The sequence below is a fragment of the Bactrocera dorsalis genome, chromosome 3 (genome assembly GCF_023373825.1).
Source record: "Bactrocera dorsalis isolate Fly_Bdor chromosome 3, ASM2337382v1, whole genome shotgun sequence".
In the NCBI taxonomy this organism is placed as follows: Eukaryota; Metazoa; Arthropoda; class Insecta; order Diptera; family Tephritidae; genus Bactrocera; species Bactrocera dorsalis.
In genome coordinates this window covers 62,505,489-62,526,716 of record NC_064305.1, presented here as the reverse complement: position 1 = coordinate 62,526,716, position 21,228 = coordinate 62,505,489, and the positions used below count along the sequence as shown (strand labels likewise).

The window sequence follows — 21,228 nt, the reverse complement described above, 5'->3', positions numbered from 1 at the left end:
ACAATGTATAACGGAATTATTCGCATTGAATACAGAGAGATGACTTCAACTTCCTTATCATTTTTGATGAATGTTGTTTGCAGATTGTTTTTATTTCGTAAATTTATCAGTGTATTTTTTAAATTAAAAACATCGTAAAATAATTGCTTAATATTTGTTTTTCACAAAAGCAACTATGCAGTTCGTTTGGCTGTTGATAACCCTCACGGGACCCTAAGTATAAAGTATTTATAAATCGCTCATATTTAAAGAATTCTAAAACCAGAAATAATAAATAACTTTTTATTCTAATTTAATAGTAGTTTCTTATTAATATATTTTTATTTAGATAATTTCTGAAAATACTCAGAACTTGGTTCCGCAAACGGTAATAACATCACAGCAGCCGTTTTTTGAAACAATTGTATCAGCTGACTTCAGTTTACTTCAGGTGCCTTGAAAAGAGGTACTTATGTATGTACTAAATACATATGTTAGGTATGGAGAAGTTGGTAGTTGAAGTAGAACGTAACCCCTGCAAGATGGGTGATTAGATCAGGTTTTCTAATTCGTTGGTGGGGCAGCGGTCTTTGGCCTTCGAACCTGCCTGTACATGATCAACCGCTTGATCAAAGACAGACGCCCGCTGTAGCCGTCAATATTATGTGAAGCAGGCGCCACGTCTTCCGTCAGAAAAGGACTGCGGACTGTTTTAGCTTCTGTATTAACCTTCCACCTTACAGGTTTTGGAGCCCTGCTATTAGCTAATCTACCGTCAGCATCGCTCTAAGAATCTCTGCACTTACTGAGACCCCTCATCACGACGTTAAAAATAATCGCTGAGGAGGTCCAAAACTCCAACCGGAGTTATATGTAAGTATGTACATATAATATGATCTTCTTACCTTTTACATTGTCCTAAAAATTCGTAATACTAGTTTTGATATCATTATTTCAACGAGAGATTTCCGATATCATGGAAAAGAAACAGGTAAAAAACGTTTTAGAAGAGAATGTGAAAATACAGATTTTGAACCGAACCGCCTCTTTTTATGGCTTTAAACCACGAACCAAAGCGCTATTATTTTTAAATTCGAAAAACGAATCGAAAACTACTTAAAACACATGGTTCGGATCGGTTCCAAATGAAAATCTCCAATAAATTTTTAATTTAAATAATACACGATGTGAAAAAAACACAGACCTAATGATAAGTTGCTAAAAATTTGCTTAATTTTGTAACGGAAATTTATCAAACCCACAGTTAGTAACTTAATAATTCTTTCTTCTTCTTTATTAACGTAGACACCGCTCACTGTTTAGAGCCGCCGTATTTTCGTGATTTAGGGATCATAAAAAAAAGTTCGACATTTTTTGAGATATCCGAAGAATTTTAAGGAGCATTGTGATATTTTATGGATAATTCGCCGGAATCGGCCAAATCGGATAACTATCATATACTATACATCATATCATCCATAAAACCGATTATTCGGTTTTTTTTTTAACTTCGCCTTGAAAATTGCTGGCTCAAAACCGGTTGTAGACCCATTGTCTCTTAAGCATAGTTGTTCAGAATAATTCGTAAAACATTTACCGCATACGCCTTTCGATTCGATTCGACCTGCACTATGCATATGGGTATCTCCATACCAATTATATAAAGAACTAAACCATTTGAACTGAATCCAACCGCGACCATTTTTGTGGTGATTTGCAGCTCTGGAAAATATCTTTTACAAAGTCGTATTTTAAATATAAAAGAGATTTCTTTCATATTTTTATTTTTCTACACACTAAAATTACTATAAAGTTAAATTACGAAAAACATTTTCAAAAAATTAATGTACAATAAAATCCACTGGATTTCAAATAAATAAATATATTTTTAAATATATATTATCTAACACTGTACAATAATTATATTAAAGTTATTTATTCGATTGGCTTGGAGGTACATGTGACATTGCATAAAAGCATTCATTGAAAGCTAAACAGTTATTAATATTAAATGCAAATATCTTATATAAATTTATAAGTAATAAAAAAGTTATTTATAATAAAATCGTTTCACATTTCAATAAAAGCTACACAAGTGAGACTCAAATGCTTTTAAGCTTTCACATTAACTAAACAAAAGCTTAGTAACTAAAACGCCGTTTGCGATTCTGATAATGTATTGCCAGTATGACCGTCAAAAGCAGAATGAGGCACTGCAAATAAATTATAATATGCAAACAAATTTAGTTAAAAAATACTTGACATGGAAGCTGCGTTATACTCACACCAAAGGCCAACAGGCCATACTGCTGGTATGCCGTAACAGTGGCCTCGTCGGCAAAAGCTTCTTCAACCTTAGGCAAACAACCTGTGAGGTAGAGGTTCAAGGGATTTATGCAATTCGAGTCCTTGCAGCAACTGGCGGGTGGCGCGCGTGCAATGCGTATGTAATCCTCAGCAGAGTTGAGACCACAGCAGGAATACTTTAAGAAAAATAATTAAATGAAATAGATATATTTATGTATGCTAAAATGCAATCACTATGATTTTACATACCACCGACTGCACGGTGTCCATGGAACCCGGTTGCAGCAGCTCCTTGCGCCATTGCTCCTCTACACCATCCATGGCGTAGCGCTTGAAAACATCGCGCGTGCTCAGACAAATGAACGCCACTATTACAATGATCAGCACGAAGATGCAAGTCGCATACTATATAAATATATAAAATTAGTGGTAATGAAAAATTAATAAACATAAAAATAATAATTTCTGTTACCGTCCACAAAAGGCGCGCCGATTCGCGCATTGTGCCGAAGCAGCCGAAGAATGATATGAATAAGATGACACCGCCCATAGTAATAAAGCCGATGGCATAGCTCTGTGGCATAGCGCCCCAGCCAAGGCCACCGAAAACTACCACCAGGATACCCAAGATCTGGAAGAAATAAAAAAGAGACATTTTTGTAGATACAATGTGTTGAGGTTCAATAAAAGCTTATGTATAATCTAAAACTTTCTCATTAGAAACTACAATATGTGTGAAATCCTCAATAATCTGAAGTACATGTTATTTTTAAGCAGGAAATTAATCGTTTGAGTTCTCAAAACCGATAATGGAACTGGTTTAAGCAAAAAGTATTCCAAATGATCACACAATCGAAAACTATAACCGGCAACTGTGATATCTTGCTGCCTCAAAATTCGCTATGAACTTCTGAGCATGAATAAAATCGTAAAGCAGGTTTCTTACAGTACTTCAGTTAAGCCCTTCTGAGTTATTTAATGAAAGAACACAGAAATTTCAAATTTAATGGAGAATGTTTTTTATTATAATTCGAAACAACATTATTTGGTATTTATTTTTTGAAGACTATCTCTTTCAAATGTTGGCCAGGGCTACGTCAATCTGTTCAGTCCAATTTTTGATAGCTCATTCGAGCATTTCGACTGGTAACTGGCGAATGACACTCTTGATGTTTTGCTCCAAGACTTGAATCGAAGCGAGTTTGTCCGCATAGACTTTAGACTCTACATATTCTCACAAGAAAAAGTCACACGACACCGAATCGACTCTCCACGATCTTCGTGTACACTTTAAACTACAGCTGCTTTACGTGGTCTATTCGGTCGAATATTATTCAATAATGAATGTTGGGTCTCACAATAGTACGCTCAGTATGCCGATTATGTTGACCATAAGTTGAGCGATTCACGTGAAACAATTCTTTACAGAAAGGCTATTGAAAAAGTTCTTATACTTGGACAATTAAATGTGTTGTTTAGATATGTGGTTTTCAAGAAGAAATACAACACATATAATTTAATATTATGGCCAAGAATTTACTCACAAAAAATTTCCCTTCAATAAATTTATTTTTTCATTGGATGTATGGCATGTAGAGCCGTTCTGTTGAAACTTAAAGTCCTCCAATTCAGGCACGAAAAAGTCAATTAAAGTCCGCATTGACTATAACATTACGGACGGCTTTACTTTTGAAGAAATATAGACCAATGATTCCCTCTGCCTATAAAGCAGACCTCTCAACAATGGCTTGTGGAGGATTATCATCATTTGAAGCGAGAATTTTGTTTATTAATGTACCTATTTAACCAAAAGTGAGCTTCATCGCTGAACAAAATTTCCTTATGAAAATCGGGATCGGTGGTTATTTCACCGAACTTACTTCGCCTTTTATCGTTGTACGGCTTTAATTCTTGCTCGAATTGAATTATGTAAGACTGCAAACCAAGATTCTTCCACAAAATTATCCAGAAATTATTGATGGCGGTTGGACGCATTTGCGTCCTCTTCGATACGCTGTTCCACAGCGCATTATCCACTAGAGTAAACATAGGGCAGGACCGATCCATGGTTGCTCGAATAACCGAGTCTGCTGGGTGAATATGGTGACCGAACATTGGACGCAGTGTGCGAAGGGCCGCTCGAATCGATCGATTCTTTTAGTAATAGATTTGCACAATTTGCAAAAATTGCTTCATAGTAAGTCTTTGTATTATAAAATGACAAACCAAACTAAGAATAACTCAAGTACCAGCTATCAAAAAGACGAACTTCGAATAAAGTGCTGAAAACCACACGTTAAAAAAACGCAAGAGAAACACTCTAATATTTTGGAATATTTGGAAAAATCAAAAAGGCCATGAAACACGGAAGTGTACAAATTGTCTTACGCCCCATAAAAAATCGTCTAAATTGGATTTTTGTTTAATTTTATGTGCCTTAAGCTTACATTTCTCGATACATAGTATAGCAACTTTATGTCGAATTTGGATGGATGGAGCCATGTGTAGAAGTCCAGGCAAGTGAAGAAAGTTCTCTGAGCGCCATTTCCTTGGAAGTGGCCAGAAACCATTCTTTTACATACTTAAACAATACATAATTTGCTCTCTTTAATATCTGAGCCTGATTTTTATAGTAATTCATTGTAAACAATAATTTGTCAATAACCTAGATAAGAAAAAAGAAAAACCAGAGTTTTAGTATTCGCTTTAAAGAACGGTTCATTTTTTTTTAATCTACCATATATCGCTCTACATATGCACATATATCGCTATGAGTAATTTAGGCATGCCTCCGCAGTTTTGAGCTCTTCTTTTCATCCAATTAACTATCCTATATTCGAACCGATTCATCGTTTGAGTAGATACCTTTCTAAATTAAAAGTTATAGTTAAATTTTTTATACTATTTGTGTCCATATTATAAACTTTTTTTTACTAAGCAATTGAGTATATTATTCATTTTGCTAATTGATTGCACAATATATTCTAAGCTTTGCTCAAATCGCAATCGGTAAAAAGCTGCTTATTACAAATTAAACGACAATTAAAGTCAAGCAACAATAAAGCTGCCGTAAATCTTTTCATTAACATGTCGCTTCGTTTCCCTTCCCTTTTGAGAAAACAACTTTTCCATAATTGAAGCTTGAAAACTTGAGTGGTGCCGACAGATTCTTGATTCAGTCACAGTATTTATAGTTTATAACGCAAATATTAGCGTTGCTTAACTCTGTTGGAGAAAACAAGGTCTGTAAGAGGGTGAGTGACAGGCGTGTGTGAATTCATTTTAAAAGCCACAGTGCGCAAATTCTCTGAAACAATGGCATGTTGCATGACAAACGTTTTTGATGGGGGAAATTTGAGATGGACAAGCAATCGAGCTTTCATGCGTTCCGGCGCATAGGCTGGACACAGCACTGACTAATGGCGCAACTAATATGCTTGCGCACGACAATTACTTAACACATATTAGGTTTCGTACGTAATGTGCACGCAAATTATAGCAATTTCCAAATTAAAAGCGCATAAGGATTGGTGATAAACGAGTCAAACCGAATTTTCGAAACCGTCGCGCTTTAAAGAACTATTTTTCTTCTTTACTGGCGTAGACACTGCTTACGCGATTACAGCCGAGTTAACAACAGCGCGCCAGTCGTTTCTTCTTTTCGCTACGTGACGCCAATTGGATATTCCAAGTGAGGTCGGATCCTTCTCCACTTGGTCCTACCAACGGAGTGGAGTCTTCCTCTTCCTCTGCTTTCCGCGGCGGGTACTGCGTCGAATACTTTCAGAGCTGGAGTGTTTTCATCCATCCGGACAACATGGCCTAGCCAGCGTAGCCGCTGTCCTTTAATTCGCTGAACTATGTCAATGTCGTCGTATATCTCACACAGCTCATCATTTCATCGAATGAGATATTCGCCGTGGCCAACGCGCAAAGGACCATAAATCTTTTACAGAACTTTTCTCTCGAAAACTCGCAACGTCGACTCATCAGTTGTTGTCATCGTCCAGGCCTCTGCACCATATAGCAGGACGGGAATTATGAGTGACTTATAGAGTTTGGTTTTTGTTCGTCGAGAGAGGACTTTACTTCTCAATTGCCTACTCAGTCCGAAGTAGCACCTGTTGGCAAGAGTTATCCTGCGTTGGATTTCCAGGCTGTCATTGTTGGTGGTGTTTACGCTGGTTCCAAGATAGACGAAATTATCTCCGACTTCAAAGTTATGACTGTCAACAGTGACGTGGGAGCCAAGTCGCGAGTGCGACAACTGTTTGTTTGATGGCATGAGATATTTCGTCTTGCCTCACGTTCACTGCCAGACCCACCTGCTTTGCTTCCTTCTTCAGTCTGAAGAAAGCAGAACTAACGGCGCGGATATTGATATCATCGGCATACGCCAGCAGCTGTAAACTCTTATAAAATATTGTACCTGCTCTATTAAGTTCTGCAGCTCGAATAATTTTCTCCAGCAGCAGATTGAAGAAGTCGCACGATAGGGAGTCGCCTTGTCTGAAACCTCGTTTGATATCGAACGACTCGGAGAGGCCCTTCCCGATCCTGACGGAGCTTTTGGTGTTACTCAACGTCAGTTTACCCAGCCGTATTAGTTTTGCGGGGATATAGAACTATTGAGGTTGTTAAATATTTGAAATTAGTTATAAATTCATTTAAGATGTTTGACCTCTGAGGAAATAAACGTCTCACTTTTCCTCCCATATATCACGGGTATCCCACGAATTAACGCAAAAATAAACCGAATTTAATCTACGAACAATTTCAGCGAAAGCGGTGTTGGTTTGTAAATGGGCCCAAACGGTGGCCAAACTAGAGTTGTCGGTCAGAAAAGTGTTGCAATGTATTTGATGGAATTACCTGAGACTCATCTACTATGAGCAGCGGGCTTATAGCCAAACTCTTAATTCAGACCTGTATTGTAGACAATTAGACCTTCTGATGGAAACCATCATCCAAAAGCGGAGAACTTTGGCTAGTAGAAAAAGAATTGAGCTGTATCTGTAAGACCGTACATATCGATATAAACTCGCTAGCTCCGGTGGTTGGTCCGGACAATGTACCAAGGATTACTACTGTTCCTGTTCATAACGAATGATTTGCTAGTGAAAAATGCGCCTAGAGAAGCTTGTGAAAATCGACTGTACAGTTTTTTTGCCAATAGGTTTCTATGAGAGTGGTATTATGGAATTACCTTATCAATAAATCGAATCATTCTCATTATGCTAAATAGAATGCACAGAAAAAGTGTGAAGCTCGGCTAAAGGACGTTGGGGAACAGAGCAAAGTGAACGCTATTCGCAAATCTACCAAATAGCCCAATAACCAAGCTTCTTTTAACACAAATAATGAAATATGTATAAGTAACTACCAAAATAGAAATCCAGTTGCATTTGAAATACATACATAAGTAAAGGGTGATTTTTTTGAGGTTAGGATTTTCATGCATTAGTATTTGACAGATCACGTGGGATTTCAGACATGGTGTCAAAGAGAAAGATGCTCAGTATGCTTTGACATTTCATCATGAATAGACTTACTAACGAGCAACGCTTGCAAATCATTGAATTTTATTACCAAAATCAGTGTTCGGTTCGAACATTTTTATCGACAAATTTTGTTCAGCGATGAGGCTCATTTCTGGTTGAATGGCTACGTAAATAAGCAAAATTGCCGCATTTGGGGTGAAGAGCAACCAGAAGCCGTTCAAGAACTGCCCATGCATCCCGAAAAATGCACTGTTTGGTGTGGTTTGTACGCTGGTGGAATCATTGGACCGTATTTTTTCAAAGATGCTGTTGGACGCAACGTTACGGTGAATGGCGATCGCTATCGTTCGATGCTAACAAACTTTTTGTTGCCAAAAATGGAAGAACTGAACTTGGTTGACATGTGGTTTCAACAAGATGGCGCTACATGCCACACAGCTCGCGATTCTATGGCCATTTTGAGGGAAAACTTCGGACAACAATTCATCTCAAGAAATGGACCCGTAAGTTGGCCACCAAGATCATGCGATTTAACGCCTTTAGACTATTTTTTGTGGGGCTACGTCAAGTCTAAAGTCTATAGAAATAAGCCAGCAACTATTCCAGCTTTGGAAGACAACATTTCCGAAGAAATTCGGGCTATTCCGGCCGAAATGCTCGAAAAAGTGGCCCAAAATTGGACTTTCCGAATGGACCACCTAAGACGCAGCCGCGGTCAACATTTAAATGAAATTATCTTCAAAAAGTAAATGTCATGAACCAATCTAACGTTTCAAATAAAGAACCGATGAGATTTTGCAAATTTTATGCGTTTTTTTTTTAAAAAAAGTTATCAAGCTCTTAAAAAATCACCCTATATATGAAATGTGACTTGCAACGGGATTTCTATTCCAATTATTTTTCGCATAGACAAAGAGCAGGGTGTGCCTAATAAAAAACTAATAAAATCAATAACACTCATATATGTATAACTTCACATATAAATTTTATGCATATCTCGATTGCTTATGCCGTTACATATAGTACAACCGTTAAATGACCATTACCATAATAAACTTGTTTGCAACTCTGTTGCGCTCGGGTATAAAAAAATGGCGGCAAATCAACAAATTGACTCTATCACACGTGCGCCAAAATGAATTGCTAATGAATTGCCATGTAGGGGTGTAGGAGTATACAAGAAATTACTTATGTGTGTACTTATATAAAGTGCATGCTATTATTGGGGGCGTATAATTGAAATTTTTGTAGTTGTAAACAGATAATCTGATAATTCCAATGTCTATGCTTAAACGGAATATGCATAAATTAATATCAAAGTTGTAACTATTGGCACGGAAATGTTCCACTAGAAGTATTGGAATATCACATAGGTATTTAACAAAATATATACTACATACATATCGTCACCTAAAATGCAAAACAGCATATCATCAAAAAAAATGAAATATCGCTGTCAGATATAATAACCAATACATATATATCCTTAAATTTTATTTCAATATGAGTCAATGATAACCAATATATAACCATTATACCATTAAATTTTGTTCAATTTGAGTGGTTTCTGTTATATCGTTCTTCTTTCGCCTGGAAAGTGATTTTACGTTATTTTGCATTTTAGGTGACGACATATACAAGCATACGTACGATTTGGGGTATAATTTCTTTACCGAATTAATTACTTTTTCGCTTTTTTCGAATTTGATTAGACTTTGATTTATAGAATTGATTATTCATGGCAAAAAAATTCCCAATACAAACTAGCAACTAGCAGTCAATTATACACTTGTATATGACTCATGTATGCTTGAAGATTTAAGTTCATAGATACAGGTCACATCATCCGTTTTACTTGGAATTCTTTCAATTCATGCAATGATGAATTCTTTATTTGCTAGATGGAGTATAAAAGCAAAACACCAAATGCAAATTTCTGATACTGAAACTAAGACATGAAGTGTCTTTTTTTTCGTAAGTTAACAGTGATTCAAAATACTTAATACAGCTCTGTTGCTATAGACCATACAACCGCAAAGCAAAGACAGCACTTTACTCCCATTGAAGACATAACATTAACTAAACAGCAATAAGTTTGATTCCACTGGACTTTGGTGGCAAAGTGAAGCACTTCACTCGTTTGTCGTTTTTTCCTAAACTTTAATAAACACATTTTCCTAAACAGAAATGAGTATTAGCTCGGCTATTGTTGTTGACGTGTCAATACAAATCAAACTTTTGACTGGTTTTCGAGTAGGATGAAAACAATATAATGAGGACTCAATTAAAGCCGAGAAACAAAGCCGAGAACATATGAGAAATCAGCAAATAAACAATTCAGATACATGTCTTATGAAATTTTGAGAATGCGAAATCCTCGTTCAAAGTAGATGCCTTGCGATCTCCCAATGCGCTGATTCACCGGGTCAGAAATCATGAAAAGCAATGCCAAGTTGGGTCTTACAATTGCTTCCGCTTGCACCGTATTCAGCTGATCTGAAACACAGCGACACTTTCCCTTCTTTAGAATTCAAGGGTTTCTTTGCTGTAATGATACCGCCGAAACTGAAAAAAAACTCATCACATCATGTATGGCCGCCGGTTGTAACTGTGTTTAATAATAAAATCTGGATTTGCCAAAAAATAGAAAGGCTTTCAGCATAACATTTTATTATCCTGAAGAACTCTCTTAAGGGGTTACATGGGCTTACGAGTTTCAAAAAATCGATTTTTTTTTTATTTTGTAATTAAATTCTACAACATCTCTAGAATATTGTCCTAAATTTTCAAGTTAATCCGAGTATTATTTTCGGCGATGCAGCCTTAAGAACTAGAACTAGGATAAGTGCGCTGTCTTTTGACGCGTTTTCCTCAAAACTGTGTTTTTGAAGCCGCTTTGCAAGATTTCTCGAAACTACTCAACCGATCTTCTTAAAGACTTTTTTTCGATTTCAACTACATATTTAAAAAAAAATCGTATTTTTTCACTTTAGATGATCCTGTAAGGATTTATCCTGCCACCGAAGGCTCATCTTTTTTCCGAGGCGTCACCGGAAATGGCGTCGCAATGGTCGAGTTTAAAATATTCTTTTCCAAACATTTCAGAATTTCTTTGTTAATAGTATATGTTTTGTAACAAAAAAAATTCTAATAAGATGTTCTCTTTTTATATGCGAAAAAAAAATTTATAAAGGCTGTTTTTTACCCGAGGGAACCCATGTAACCCCTTAATATTTTTCATTGTGTTAATAGTAATCTTCATATAACTGCTGAAATCTCTGAGTTAAGGTTCAAATTGCTATCTCATTCCAACTATTCACAGAACCTGGCATTTAAAAGCATATTAGTTTTAAAAATCTGAATCTGAAGGTATTGTATTTTGAGTAATTTCATGGTTCCTACTATGAAAAATGTATTGATATTGATGTTAGATACTTTAGAACACAAACGCTCGAAGACTAAGCTAAAGAGTAAAGCATATTTTCGCAATTTGTATGAAGTTTTTAACCGCAGATCTATTTTACAGATAAGATAGTACCTACAACCTAACAAATAATTAAAAATCTAAGATCTCTGAGGACCTTACCTATAACTGCAACATCTCATTTTGAAGAAGCTTTGGAACTATACTAGTTTTTAATAATTATGTGTATAATTGACTGACCCACATAAATTTATAGAAAACTTTTTTTTCAAAACTTAAATTCTTTATCTGCTATCGAAAAAAAGGTAAACTATACGTCAATTAAGGTCTTGAAAACAAATCCACTGAAAGAGCCAAAACTTATCGGATGTGTATTGAAATTTTTTAAATCCTTTTTTGTGCTTTTGTAGAAAATTGTAAAAAGTAAATCTTTGCCCCACCCTATTGTGAATACACAATACGATATACTCTTATTTTTAGGTGGGTAATATTTCACTGCTTGAGCCAAAATGACAGCAACAGCTAATGGTGTTAATCCAGTTAACGCCATAGGTAACCAACACAATCTGTGGAGAATATTTTATGCGTGAGTATGTTGGCAGTAACCACAAGAATATGCTGGGACAAGGAAAGAAATTAAGACGTGGAAAATTAAAATAAAATATTGACAAGCAAAAAACATGACAAATGCGTACACATAAGCATAGATAAATAAAAACATGAAAGCGTCATAAACGAGCAAGCTCAACTCAGCCGCAGTGAACTTTACTGCCTTGACGTTGCGTTGGTCACGCCGCGGAGGAAGCCAAAAGACTTTCCTAGCCCAGTATACGAGTATATGTAGAAGTATAGGTAAACTTGCTAGTTTAAATTAATACAGATGATATCATTTCCACTTCGACTAAGTAAGTTAACACCACCACAACGGGTTGCGATGCGACTCCACGTTTACAATGGGTGCGGGCATATGACGCACCAAGGTCTTTGTGGCCCTATCGTGCGAAGCGTTAATGTGTGCGGTAGGTCGTTAGTAAGTTAGATATAATAATGTTTTTCAGTTAGGTAGGCATATATATATATAGTATATACATATGTGTAATATGTGCAGCAAAAGGGAAATTGTGCGTGTAAAAAATTATTAATTTCATTTTTTCAGCAGAAAATAATGAGCATGGATTGGATGAGTAAGTAGGCCTTAATTACGAGCGCTTTTTGGTCTTGCATGTTTAGTTATGCTTAGCAGTTGAAAATTTTATGCTTCTATACACTTTAAACAGTTTTTTGTTCTGCGTTTTTTGGCAGAAATAAGAGAAATGCGTAAGCTGCTATAATGGCTATAATCGCTTAGGCGGTGAATACGCCTATAAACAAGAAGAAACTGCTTTAAGTAATTGTTTCTAAATGCTAAAGCGTTCAAGAAGCTTTAATACGTGAAATTTTTTTGCACTACATTTCTAAATTCATAGTTGAATTCTAATATCTCTCCTTCCCGATACCACAAACTTAATTCTACTCATGTACTAAAAATTCAGAAACTCTACTTATGTCTCTTTTGCCATTATCCGTTTCAAATTTGCTATTAAAGTTACTCATACGACTCAGCGGCTTTTGATTGCTTATGAAAGAAGTGAAAATATCGCGTTTTTTTATAGAAGTTGGTATACAAGTATTTATATATATAATTTGAAACAACAAGACGTATAGCAATTAAATTGATTAGTCTGAGGATATTTAATAAAATTTAAATTTTAAAATAAATTTTGATAGCCAATGGATATCGATGTCATCGGCGTACGCCAGCAGTTGTACACTCTTGTAGAAGATTGTACCTTCTCTATTTAAGAAGTCGCTCGATAGGGAGTTGCCTTGTCTTAAACCTCGTTTGATTTCGAACAGCTCGTAGCGGTCCTTCCCGATCCTGGCAGAGCTTTTGGTATTGCTCAACGTCAATTTACACACGACGAAAACACTCCAGCTCTGAGAGTATTCGACGCAAGACACACCGGGAGAAACTGAGAAAGGGGAAAACCTCCATTCCATTGGAAAGACCAAATGGGAAGAACATTTTTGTAGTAACTGACTTTATTTCGTTCCGTACTTCACCAATATTCAATTGGAATGTCGGAGAGTGTGAATTTATATTGCAACATTTACATACATATGACCCATTCGTGTGCGAAATCGTTGCGAATGTTGGAAAAGGCTTACGGTGATTCAGTTTTACGAAAAGCGCAAACCTACGAGTGTTGCAAATCCTTCAAAGACGGTCAAGAGATCTTTGAAGACATGCCTCGTACTGGACGACCTTCGACCTCTTCAACTGTTGGAAATATTAAAAAAGGGAAGGATATGGTGCCCAAAAATTGTCAGGCAAGTGTTAGAAAGATGACAAGAGAGCTCAACAACTCTCGCGAGTCCGTTCGAAAGATTTTGGGGGATATTTTGGGTATGAAACGCGCTCTTGCTCGACTCGTCCTGATAAAGCTGAATTTTTTCAAAATGAGTACCGTAAACAGGTCTCTTTGGACATGCTTGATCGTGCGCATTCCAAGCTCACATTCATGGAGAGCATTATAACTGCCGACGGGACATAAGTTTACGAGTTTGACATGCAAATCAACAATGATCAGAATAGAAACCGTTTTCAGACGACCGAAGAGATAAACCAAAATTCGCTGAAGGAGCTGAAAGGACCATCCCAAAAACAAAATTGTAACAAATTGTTCGGATCGAAGCACTGTAGCCTATAGCTGAAGGATCATAATAAAAATAAAAATTTTCATAAAAGATTTGTAAGATATTTTGTAGTTTCGGTGTTGCTGCTTTTTGTCTCACAAAAATCTGTGTAAATTAAGCAGTTATTTCGAAAAATTTAAAACTTCAAATTTTGCTGAATTTAACTATGCCTTACCGGCTTTGGTCTAGTTTAGTGTAAGGTATAATTGTAAATCGTAGCTTTTAAACATTTATTGTCAGCACACGGTTTCATTGACATTTAACGTCGCTCATAATATTCATATTGTGATCACTGCAGGGTCTAAGTCTAAATCTAAATACTTATTATACTCCAACAATGCCAACAACTTACCGCCCACAGCATATTCAGCAAGAATAGCGCGTATTTAAGTGTGCCCGTGGCGCAGCTCATTTTTGCAATATTTCGTAATTCCTTTCCAATACAACAACAATAATTGTAAAAATTTCAAAAACACACTCAATTACACTCAGTTATCCGGTATTTCGAAAGCGCGCCTCAATTCGTTTAAACCGCCAAATCACGACTACCTTTAAGCATCGCACATTAAATAAACACGCCACATACTCGACGAGAATCATTAATTCACACACTTGGAATAAAATATCGCATAGAATACTGTCTGCTAACACTCAGCATGTTAGTCCATTCTATATGCCTTAGTACGCGTAGATTGAATAATAAAGCGATTTTTTTCACATTTCAGCGTCTATGCACGAGTGTTGGCAATTGGCAAAAAATAGCGAAAAATTGTCGAAAACAATCTTGAAAGTCCACGCCAAGCGTATAGCATATGCTGGCATAAGTTTAGACGCAAAAACGTGAAATCCCCCCAAAAAACAACACCAAACACTAGACACGCACAAAATAAAAGCCGAAGAAGGTTTATGCGTTAACAGGGAACTCACAAAACATACGCATATGTATGTACATATGTGTATGTAAATAATAATTTAAAAGCAATAAATTTTCAGATTTTTTCGCGTCCCAACTAAGCACTCAATAGCGACGTCACTACTCTGCAATTCGACTCGATTATTGACTCGTACAGCCAGCGACGACAACGACTATGGTGGCTGCTGTGGCACGACTCGACTCCGCTGCTACTCAAAGGCAAATGTGCTCAACAGGCGGCCAACTATCAAAGCATAGCTAAGCGAACGGCCAAAGCGTTTTCCAAAGCAAAGCTCTTCACCGAAACATTTGGCGAACCGGTGGAATGGCGACGCAACGGCCACGGTCACGAACAAACTAAATAGCGTCACGCTACTTTATTTGCATTTATTCGAGAGCAGCAGCGGCAAGAGCACAAAAACAACGCTATGTACTCCGGTGTATGTTCATAAACAGTGAATAGACGCGGCAACCACCAAGCTCATTACCAACAGCAGTAACAACAAATACAATTAATAACAACAAATGGTAGGCACATCAACTGTTGACACTGTTGATTTCTACACACGTATGTTTGTATGTATGTGTGTGCATATTTACTCGTAATATATACAAACATGCCCACATTGAATAGTTTTCGCTTTGATTTTTTGTTTGATTTGCTCTCATTCGTCGTTTTTTCTAACGTGGCGAGTGAGCATTTGGAGGCGTCTTAGTCGCTTTGCGGCAGGCGGTAGCTAACACATACACACATACCCACAGACAGTATGAAAGCTCAACACTTTACCAGATGTTTATAGGCCCAGCAATCACTAGAACGACGCCATAACTTAGATGTGTAGTATAGTTTTCTGCTTCCAGCGGTACCCCCATCAAATGGCAAATACAGTGGTAACAGTCGGTGATTACATAGGTTTAATACTGAATTTAACCGTATACTTAATCTTTAACCTCGCATTGAAGCTTCTCTAATGAGATGTGTTTTGCCAAATCGGTCCTGTACCTTCATCTGTAAGAACGTATGGGATATTCCGATAACATCAAAATCGTTGACCCGAACAAAAACACCGCCAATACCGAATCAACTTAAATTTAATAAAATTTGATACGCTGACCGAAATATGAACAGACACCAAATAAAGTGTCAGCTCTCCCTCCTTGCCTATACTTCAACTGTTGACAGCTATAATTAAAACTTTTCACTACATCGACATTAACTCCTAAAATTATACCAGAAACACAAAGTGGCGTACTTTTACCAACAGGGTTTTTTTTGGTTGAGTACGCTATAAGGGATGCAAGATAGCTGACGATCAAGCTAGGATAGTGGTGACCATCAACCGTCCGAAATAAATCCATACATCATGAAAAAAGGGCTCCGGAAATAAAAAACATTGCAGTGATCGCTATTGACTTCGAATTTGTGAATTTGAGTGGAGTTTTATCTGAGAGAAGGTATCTAATATAGTCCAGTACCCCCTCAATCTAATGTCCCTTTTGTTACTCTTTTAACCGAAGACATACACCAAATAATATTGAGTAATTTTACCACGATGAAAGATTTAGAGCAGATATAAATTCAAGTCCGTTCCGGTAATTCAGATCTTAATTGATCTAATGACAGTCTTAGACGAGGGCGGAAACACTCTCAACATTCGAGGAGTTTGCTCTTGAGGTATTCGGCAAAAGTTGTGGGGTAAGATTTGTGAACTTGTGCGGTGGTGGCAACCCTCAAGCTTTAAAAAATTTTGAATGCGGTGACAGCTGATGGTAAGTGCTTAGCTGGTATCAGAAGAGGTTCTTCTTACGAAGAAAAAGTTTCTAATAATAACTTAAATGCAAAGTTCTAAAAATGTTTTTTTTTTTTTGTGTGTAATGATATTTGCCTATTTGCCTCTCTTTCTTTTACTACTGTAGATGTTCTACTTAATTGAAGAACTCGAAATTGTAACACACCTTTCAATCCTAATTACGTATCTTGGCAGAAATCTTTGTTATCGCCTTCAAGAGGAGGTTGGAATAGGAAAGATTGTGAACAAAGCGCTATCCTGACTCAGCTAAACAAAAGTTAATCAAACTATATTCGCCCAAGGCTAGGTGTGAGTGGAGAATAGGGAGAAAAGGATGGTACTGTCTTTATCTATACCGACGAGTCCAAAATGGACAGCAAAGTGAGTGCAAGTGTTTACTCCAATGATCTTGAAATGTCTCTCTCTCTCTATCCGACTACGAAACTCGGCCAGCATTTTCCAAGCGGAAGCATTAGGTATAGTGAGCCTGGAGTGCCCTGTGAAATAACTACGGGAGGATACAGAAAGCAACCATATACACGGATAGCCAATAGCACTACTGGCGTTGTCGACGCAACTAATTAAATCCAGGGTACTCGTAGTTAGCAATTGCAGAAAAGCTTTTAACTCATTAGCGAATCAACTCCACCTGCTTACGAACACGTAATCCAATTTTCAATACTCTTGTTATAAGGTTCGCCTGGGAACGCCTTTAGTGCCTCCAGCGAGTTTTAGTTTTTTTCTGTTTCAGCTAATTTTGGGCGCCTTTTGCTAGATTGTTAGTCAGTTTCCACATCATATTCTACTCAACGTCGTTTTCACAAAGATCCAAATCCTTTGGTATGAGTCTGGTAATTTACACGTTTAATTCCCAAAACATTAATGAAAAACTATGGCGTCTATCTACAAAAGATGTTTAGACCCTCAGCTATCTCTCGGATGTCAACACGATGATTTTCAAACTGTGCCCCTTTAACTTTTACGATGTTATCGTCAGTTAAGGAGTAGAAGAGAATAGGCGTTTCGCATTAAGCAAGCTTTCGATTTCTTCAATCTTCACTTAAAGCTTTGTGCCACTAAAATACTCCCAAAAACACTTCTACAACAGTTTTAAAGATTGCTTAGACGTAATTCCATTGGAAACACAAAATTGCAAACGAACTCGTTGTTACATTTCTTTCCATGCCAAAAATCGACAGACAGTAATGACAGAAATACGTTCAGGGGTATTTGTTTTTGCTCAGGCTTAACGGCTGTTACAGAATATAACCTCTTCTTTTTATTAAGGACGTATAATAACCAACGTTCTTCTCCTGGTCGAAAATTTAATTGGATAGCATCTTTTAAAGACACTGTGCTCTGGCAGCTGCTTGAGTTTCAAACGAACGGCAAGCTAACATTAGAAGTACTCATAAAAGCATGATCAACTCAAGAGCATGTTCGGTATAAGACTACAAGGGCGATACAAAAATGCCCGGATGATATAAACAATAAAATTTGATATTGATTTGATATTGAGTTGAAGGTTCCAAACAATACCAGAGAAGAAAGCGGAACCGATCATCGGCAAAAACTCAAACGAAGTCGAACCAAAGACTTCGCTCAATAACGTCTAGTCCAGAAATTTGTAAAATCTGTTTCTTTTATTATTCTCCCCAAAAGGGTTTTTCAACATTCAAATTTTATTTTTGAGAAGCTGACATTTTATGAATTCTTTCAGTTTTGCAACTTCTTGAGATAGCGATATTCTTACTAATCACTGCATATAGTAGAAGTAAGGACATTATCTTAGACAATTGTAGGACATTTTGGGATATCGTAGCCGTCGACGACAGCAAGTATATTGATCGAAAGACAAATTCGACCAACTTTTTCATAGACGATATTCGCAAATCAGACGATTTCATGAATTCTTTATTCTTTCCCTCTTCTTCTTTCAGGAATTTGCAACTGCAGCCAGGTCCTTCTCCACCTCATCTCTTCAACGGAGTAGAGGTTTCCTCTTCCTCTGCTTTCCCAGGAGAGTACTGCGTCGAATACTTTCAGAGCTGGAGTGTTTTCTCTCGTAAATTCGTAAGGTCGACTCATCAGATGTTGTCATCGTGCATGCCTCTGCGCCATATAGCAGGACGGGAATATAGAGTTTGACCTTTGTTCGTCGAGAGAGGACTTTACTTGTCAATTGCCTACTCATTCCAAAGTAGCACCTGTTGGTTCTGCTTTTTCCTAACCTCAAAAAAATATCCGATTATGTAGAAAATTTCTACGATTTTCGGTACTTGTTTAAGGGAAGTTTAATGAAGCAAAGATAAAAAACTTTCAATAACTTTTTTTCTATTAAAAGTTCGGAAATTTTAGGGATGACCCTAATACACATGTAATTTTTAAATGCTTGTATATGTATGATCGTATGTACATATGTGCAAGCGTGTATGTTTGTAATGCATTACCCATCAGATGGTCGCACGTAAATTGTGTGTACGCACACCTCAAATAAACGAAACAAACAACAATAACAACATTATTTAAATAGACAAACAATAAACTAGATTCCTTGGGCACTTGAGACACCGGGCCATGTGGAGCGCAGTCATTACGACTTTGGTCATTGAGTTTGTCGTTGTAAGAAAGTTATGCTTGCGCTTCTATTTATTGTTGTTTAATGTTTTGTTTGCGGTGCGAGGCGCGTAGGCCAACACCGTTACGTTTACTCAATATCGCTCGCTCGCTCACTACACACACGGCTTTGCCCTCCAACTTCGCATCAATGGATGGCCGGCAAAGCATTATTGCATTCACCTTTCAAGCATGCGTGAGAATACATTTGTATGCATGTATGTAAGTATGTACGCAAAAGTGTGTGCGTAAGAATGTGTAGGATTTTCATTCATTGATTTTAGAAATGGTTTGTCACGCTACTTATGCGCATGTGTAAGTGGCCGGTTGGTGGCCTTGTTGATTGAGTGAAGAACTTGGCACAAATGGAATTGCACCATAACTGCATTTGGAAAAAAATAGATTTTACCCACGTTAGCTTCCGGAAAATTTGTTACACATTGTAGCGCGACGAATCACGATATAATCTCGGCAATTTAGTTGATTTCATCAAATGACCACCTGAAGTTCCGACCACCAGTAAACTATGGTGGAAGAGCGAAACGGAAGCCATATTTGGAGGCCTGCCATCTCAAGTTTATTTCATGTCTCTCTTCTGCAATCAATATGGATCTTTATTGAAGAATTATCGCTCGTTCAACTCGAGGAACATTACTAGCTCGTACAATACAATAAGATTCCATCGAGCGAACGAGTATTATGTGAAAAATTAAAGCCCACCGTCAACAAACTGATTGCGCCTTATCAGTGTGGTTTTAGGCATGGAAAATCTAGAACTGACCAGACATTCACCATGCGATAAATCTCGAAAAGACTCTTGAAAAGAAGATCGACACACAACACCTCTTCATCGACACACGAGACAGTTCGAAAAGGAGCTGCCTTTAAGCCGCTATGTGTGAATTTGGTATCCCCGCAAAACTAATACGGCTGTGTAAACTGACGTTGAGCAATACCAATGGCTTCTTCAGGGTCGGAAAAAACCTCTACAAGCCGTTCGATACCCAACGAGGTTTCACGAATACCTATCGTGCGACTTTTTTAATCTTCTGCTCTAGAAAATAATTCTAGCTGCAAAACTTAATCGAGCAGGTACATCAAAGAAACAATCGCCCTACTCGCGACTAGGATCCCACGTCACTGTAGACAGTTATAACTATGAAGTCGTAGATAATTTCGTCCATCTTGGCACCAGTATTAACACCCGTAACAAAGTCAGCCTCGAAATCGTAGAATAACTCTTGCCTACAAGTGCTACTTTGGACTCAGTATGCAATTGAGAAGTAAAGTCCTTTATAAATCACTCATTATTCCCGTCCTGCTGCATGGACGATGACAACATCTGATGAGTCGACGTTACGAGTTTTCAAGAGAAAAGTTCTGCGGAAAATTTTAAAATTTTATGGTCCTTTGCGCATTAACCACGGCGAATACCACATTCGATGAAACGAAGAGCTACGACGACATTGACATTGTTCAGCCAATTAAGAGGCAGCGGCTACGCTGGCTAGATCATGTCGTCCATATGGATGAAAACATTCCACCTCTGAAAGTATTCGACACAGTATTCACCGGAGGAACCAGAGGAAGAGGAAGACCGCCAATCCGTTGGAGAGATCAGGTGGAAAAGAACCTAGCTGAACTTGGTATCGCGAATTGGCGTCAATTGCTATAAAAAGAAACGATTGACGCGCTGTTGTTAACTCGGTTATAACCGCGTAGCGGTGTCTACGCCAGTAAAGAAGAAGAACGAAAAGCTTCTACTGAAGGTAGATAATTAATGATCCAACTTTTCCAATCCACACGAAAGTTAAATATATTAGACTTAAAGCCAAAATAAGCCTTAAAACGGTCCTATCTCTTATCCTAAGCTAGTACAGGTTTTGTCGAAATTTTTTACTTAATTTTACTACGCAGATCAAGCACCAGGACGATACTTGAGGGTCTATCTAGTAAGATTGA

The 21,228-nt window shown here is 37.4% G+C and overlaps 1 protein-coding gene across 1 annotated transcript; it reads right to left on the bottom strand.

The window, feature by feature from the left end:
- Positions 1-1,841: 1,841 nt before the first annotated feature.
- LOC105224635 (protein late bloomer) lies at positions 1,842-15,214 on the bottom strand. The gene is made up of 5 exons (XM_011202787.4): positions 14,300-15,214; positions 2,759-2,917; positions 2,536-2,691; positions 2,265-2,462; positions 1,842-2,192 (listed from the first exon to the last, which is right to left on the bottom strand). The coding sequence occupies exons 1-5, from the start codon at positions 14,357-14,359 to the stop codon at positions 2,121-2,123; spliced, it is 645 nt and encodes a 214-aa protein (XP_011201089.2). The 5' UTR covers positions 14,360-15,214; the 3' UTR covers positions 1,842-2,120.
- Positions 15,215-21,228: the final 6,014 nt, after the last annotated feature.

What these genes read in the sequence shown, in the direction of transcription:
- LOC105224635 (XM_011202787.4), bottom strand. Translation starts at nt 14,359, where the DNA reads ATGAGCTGCGCCACGGGCACACTTAAATACGCGCTATTCTTGCTGAAT. An exon ending in TGCTGAATATGCTGTGGGCG is followed by an intron (nt 2,918 to 14,299) that starts GTAAGTTGTTGG and finishes TATTTCTTCCAG; the next exon opens with ATCTTGGGTATCCTGGTGGT. An exon ending in TGGACACCGTGCAGTCGGTG is followed by an intron (nt 2,463 to 2,535) that starts GTATGTAAAATC and finishes TTTTTCTTAAAG; the next exon opens with TATTCCTGCTGTGGTCTCAA.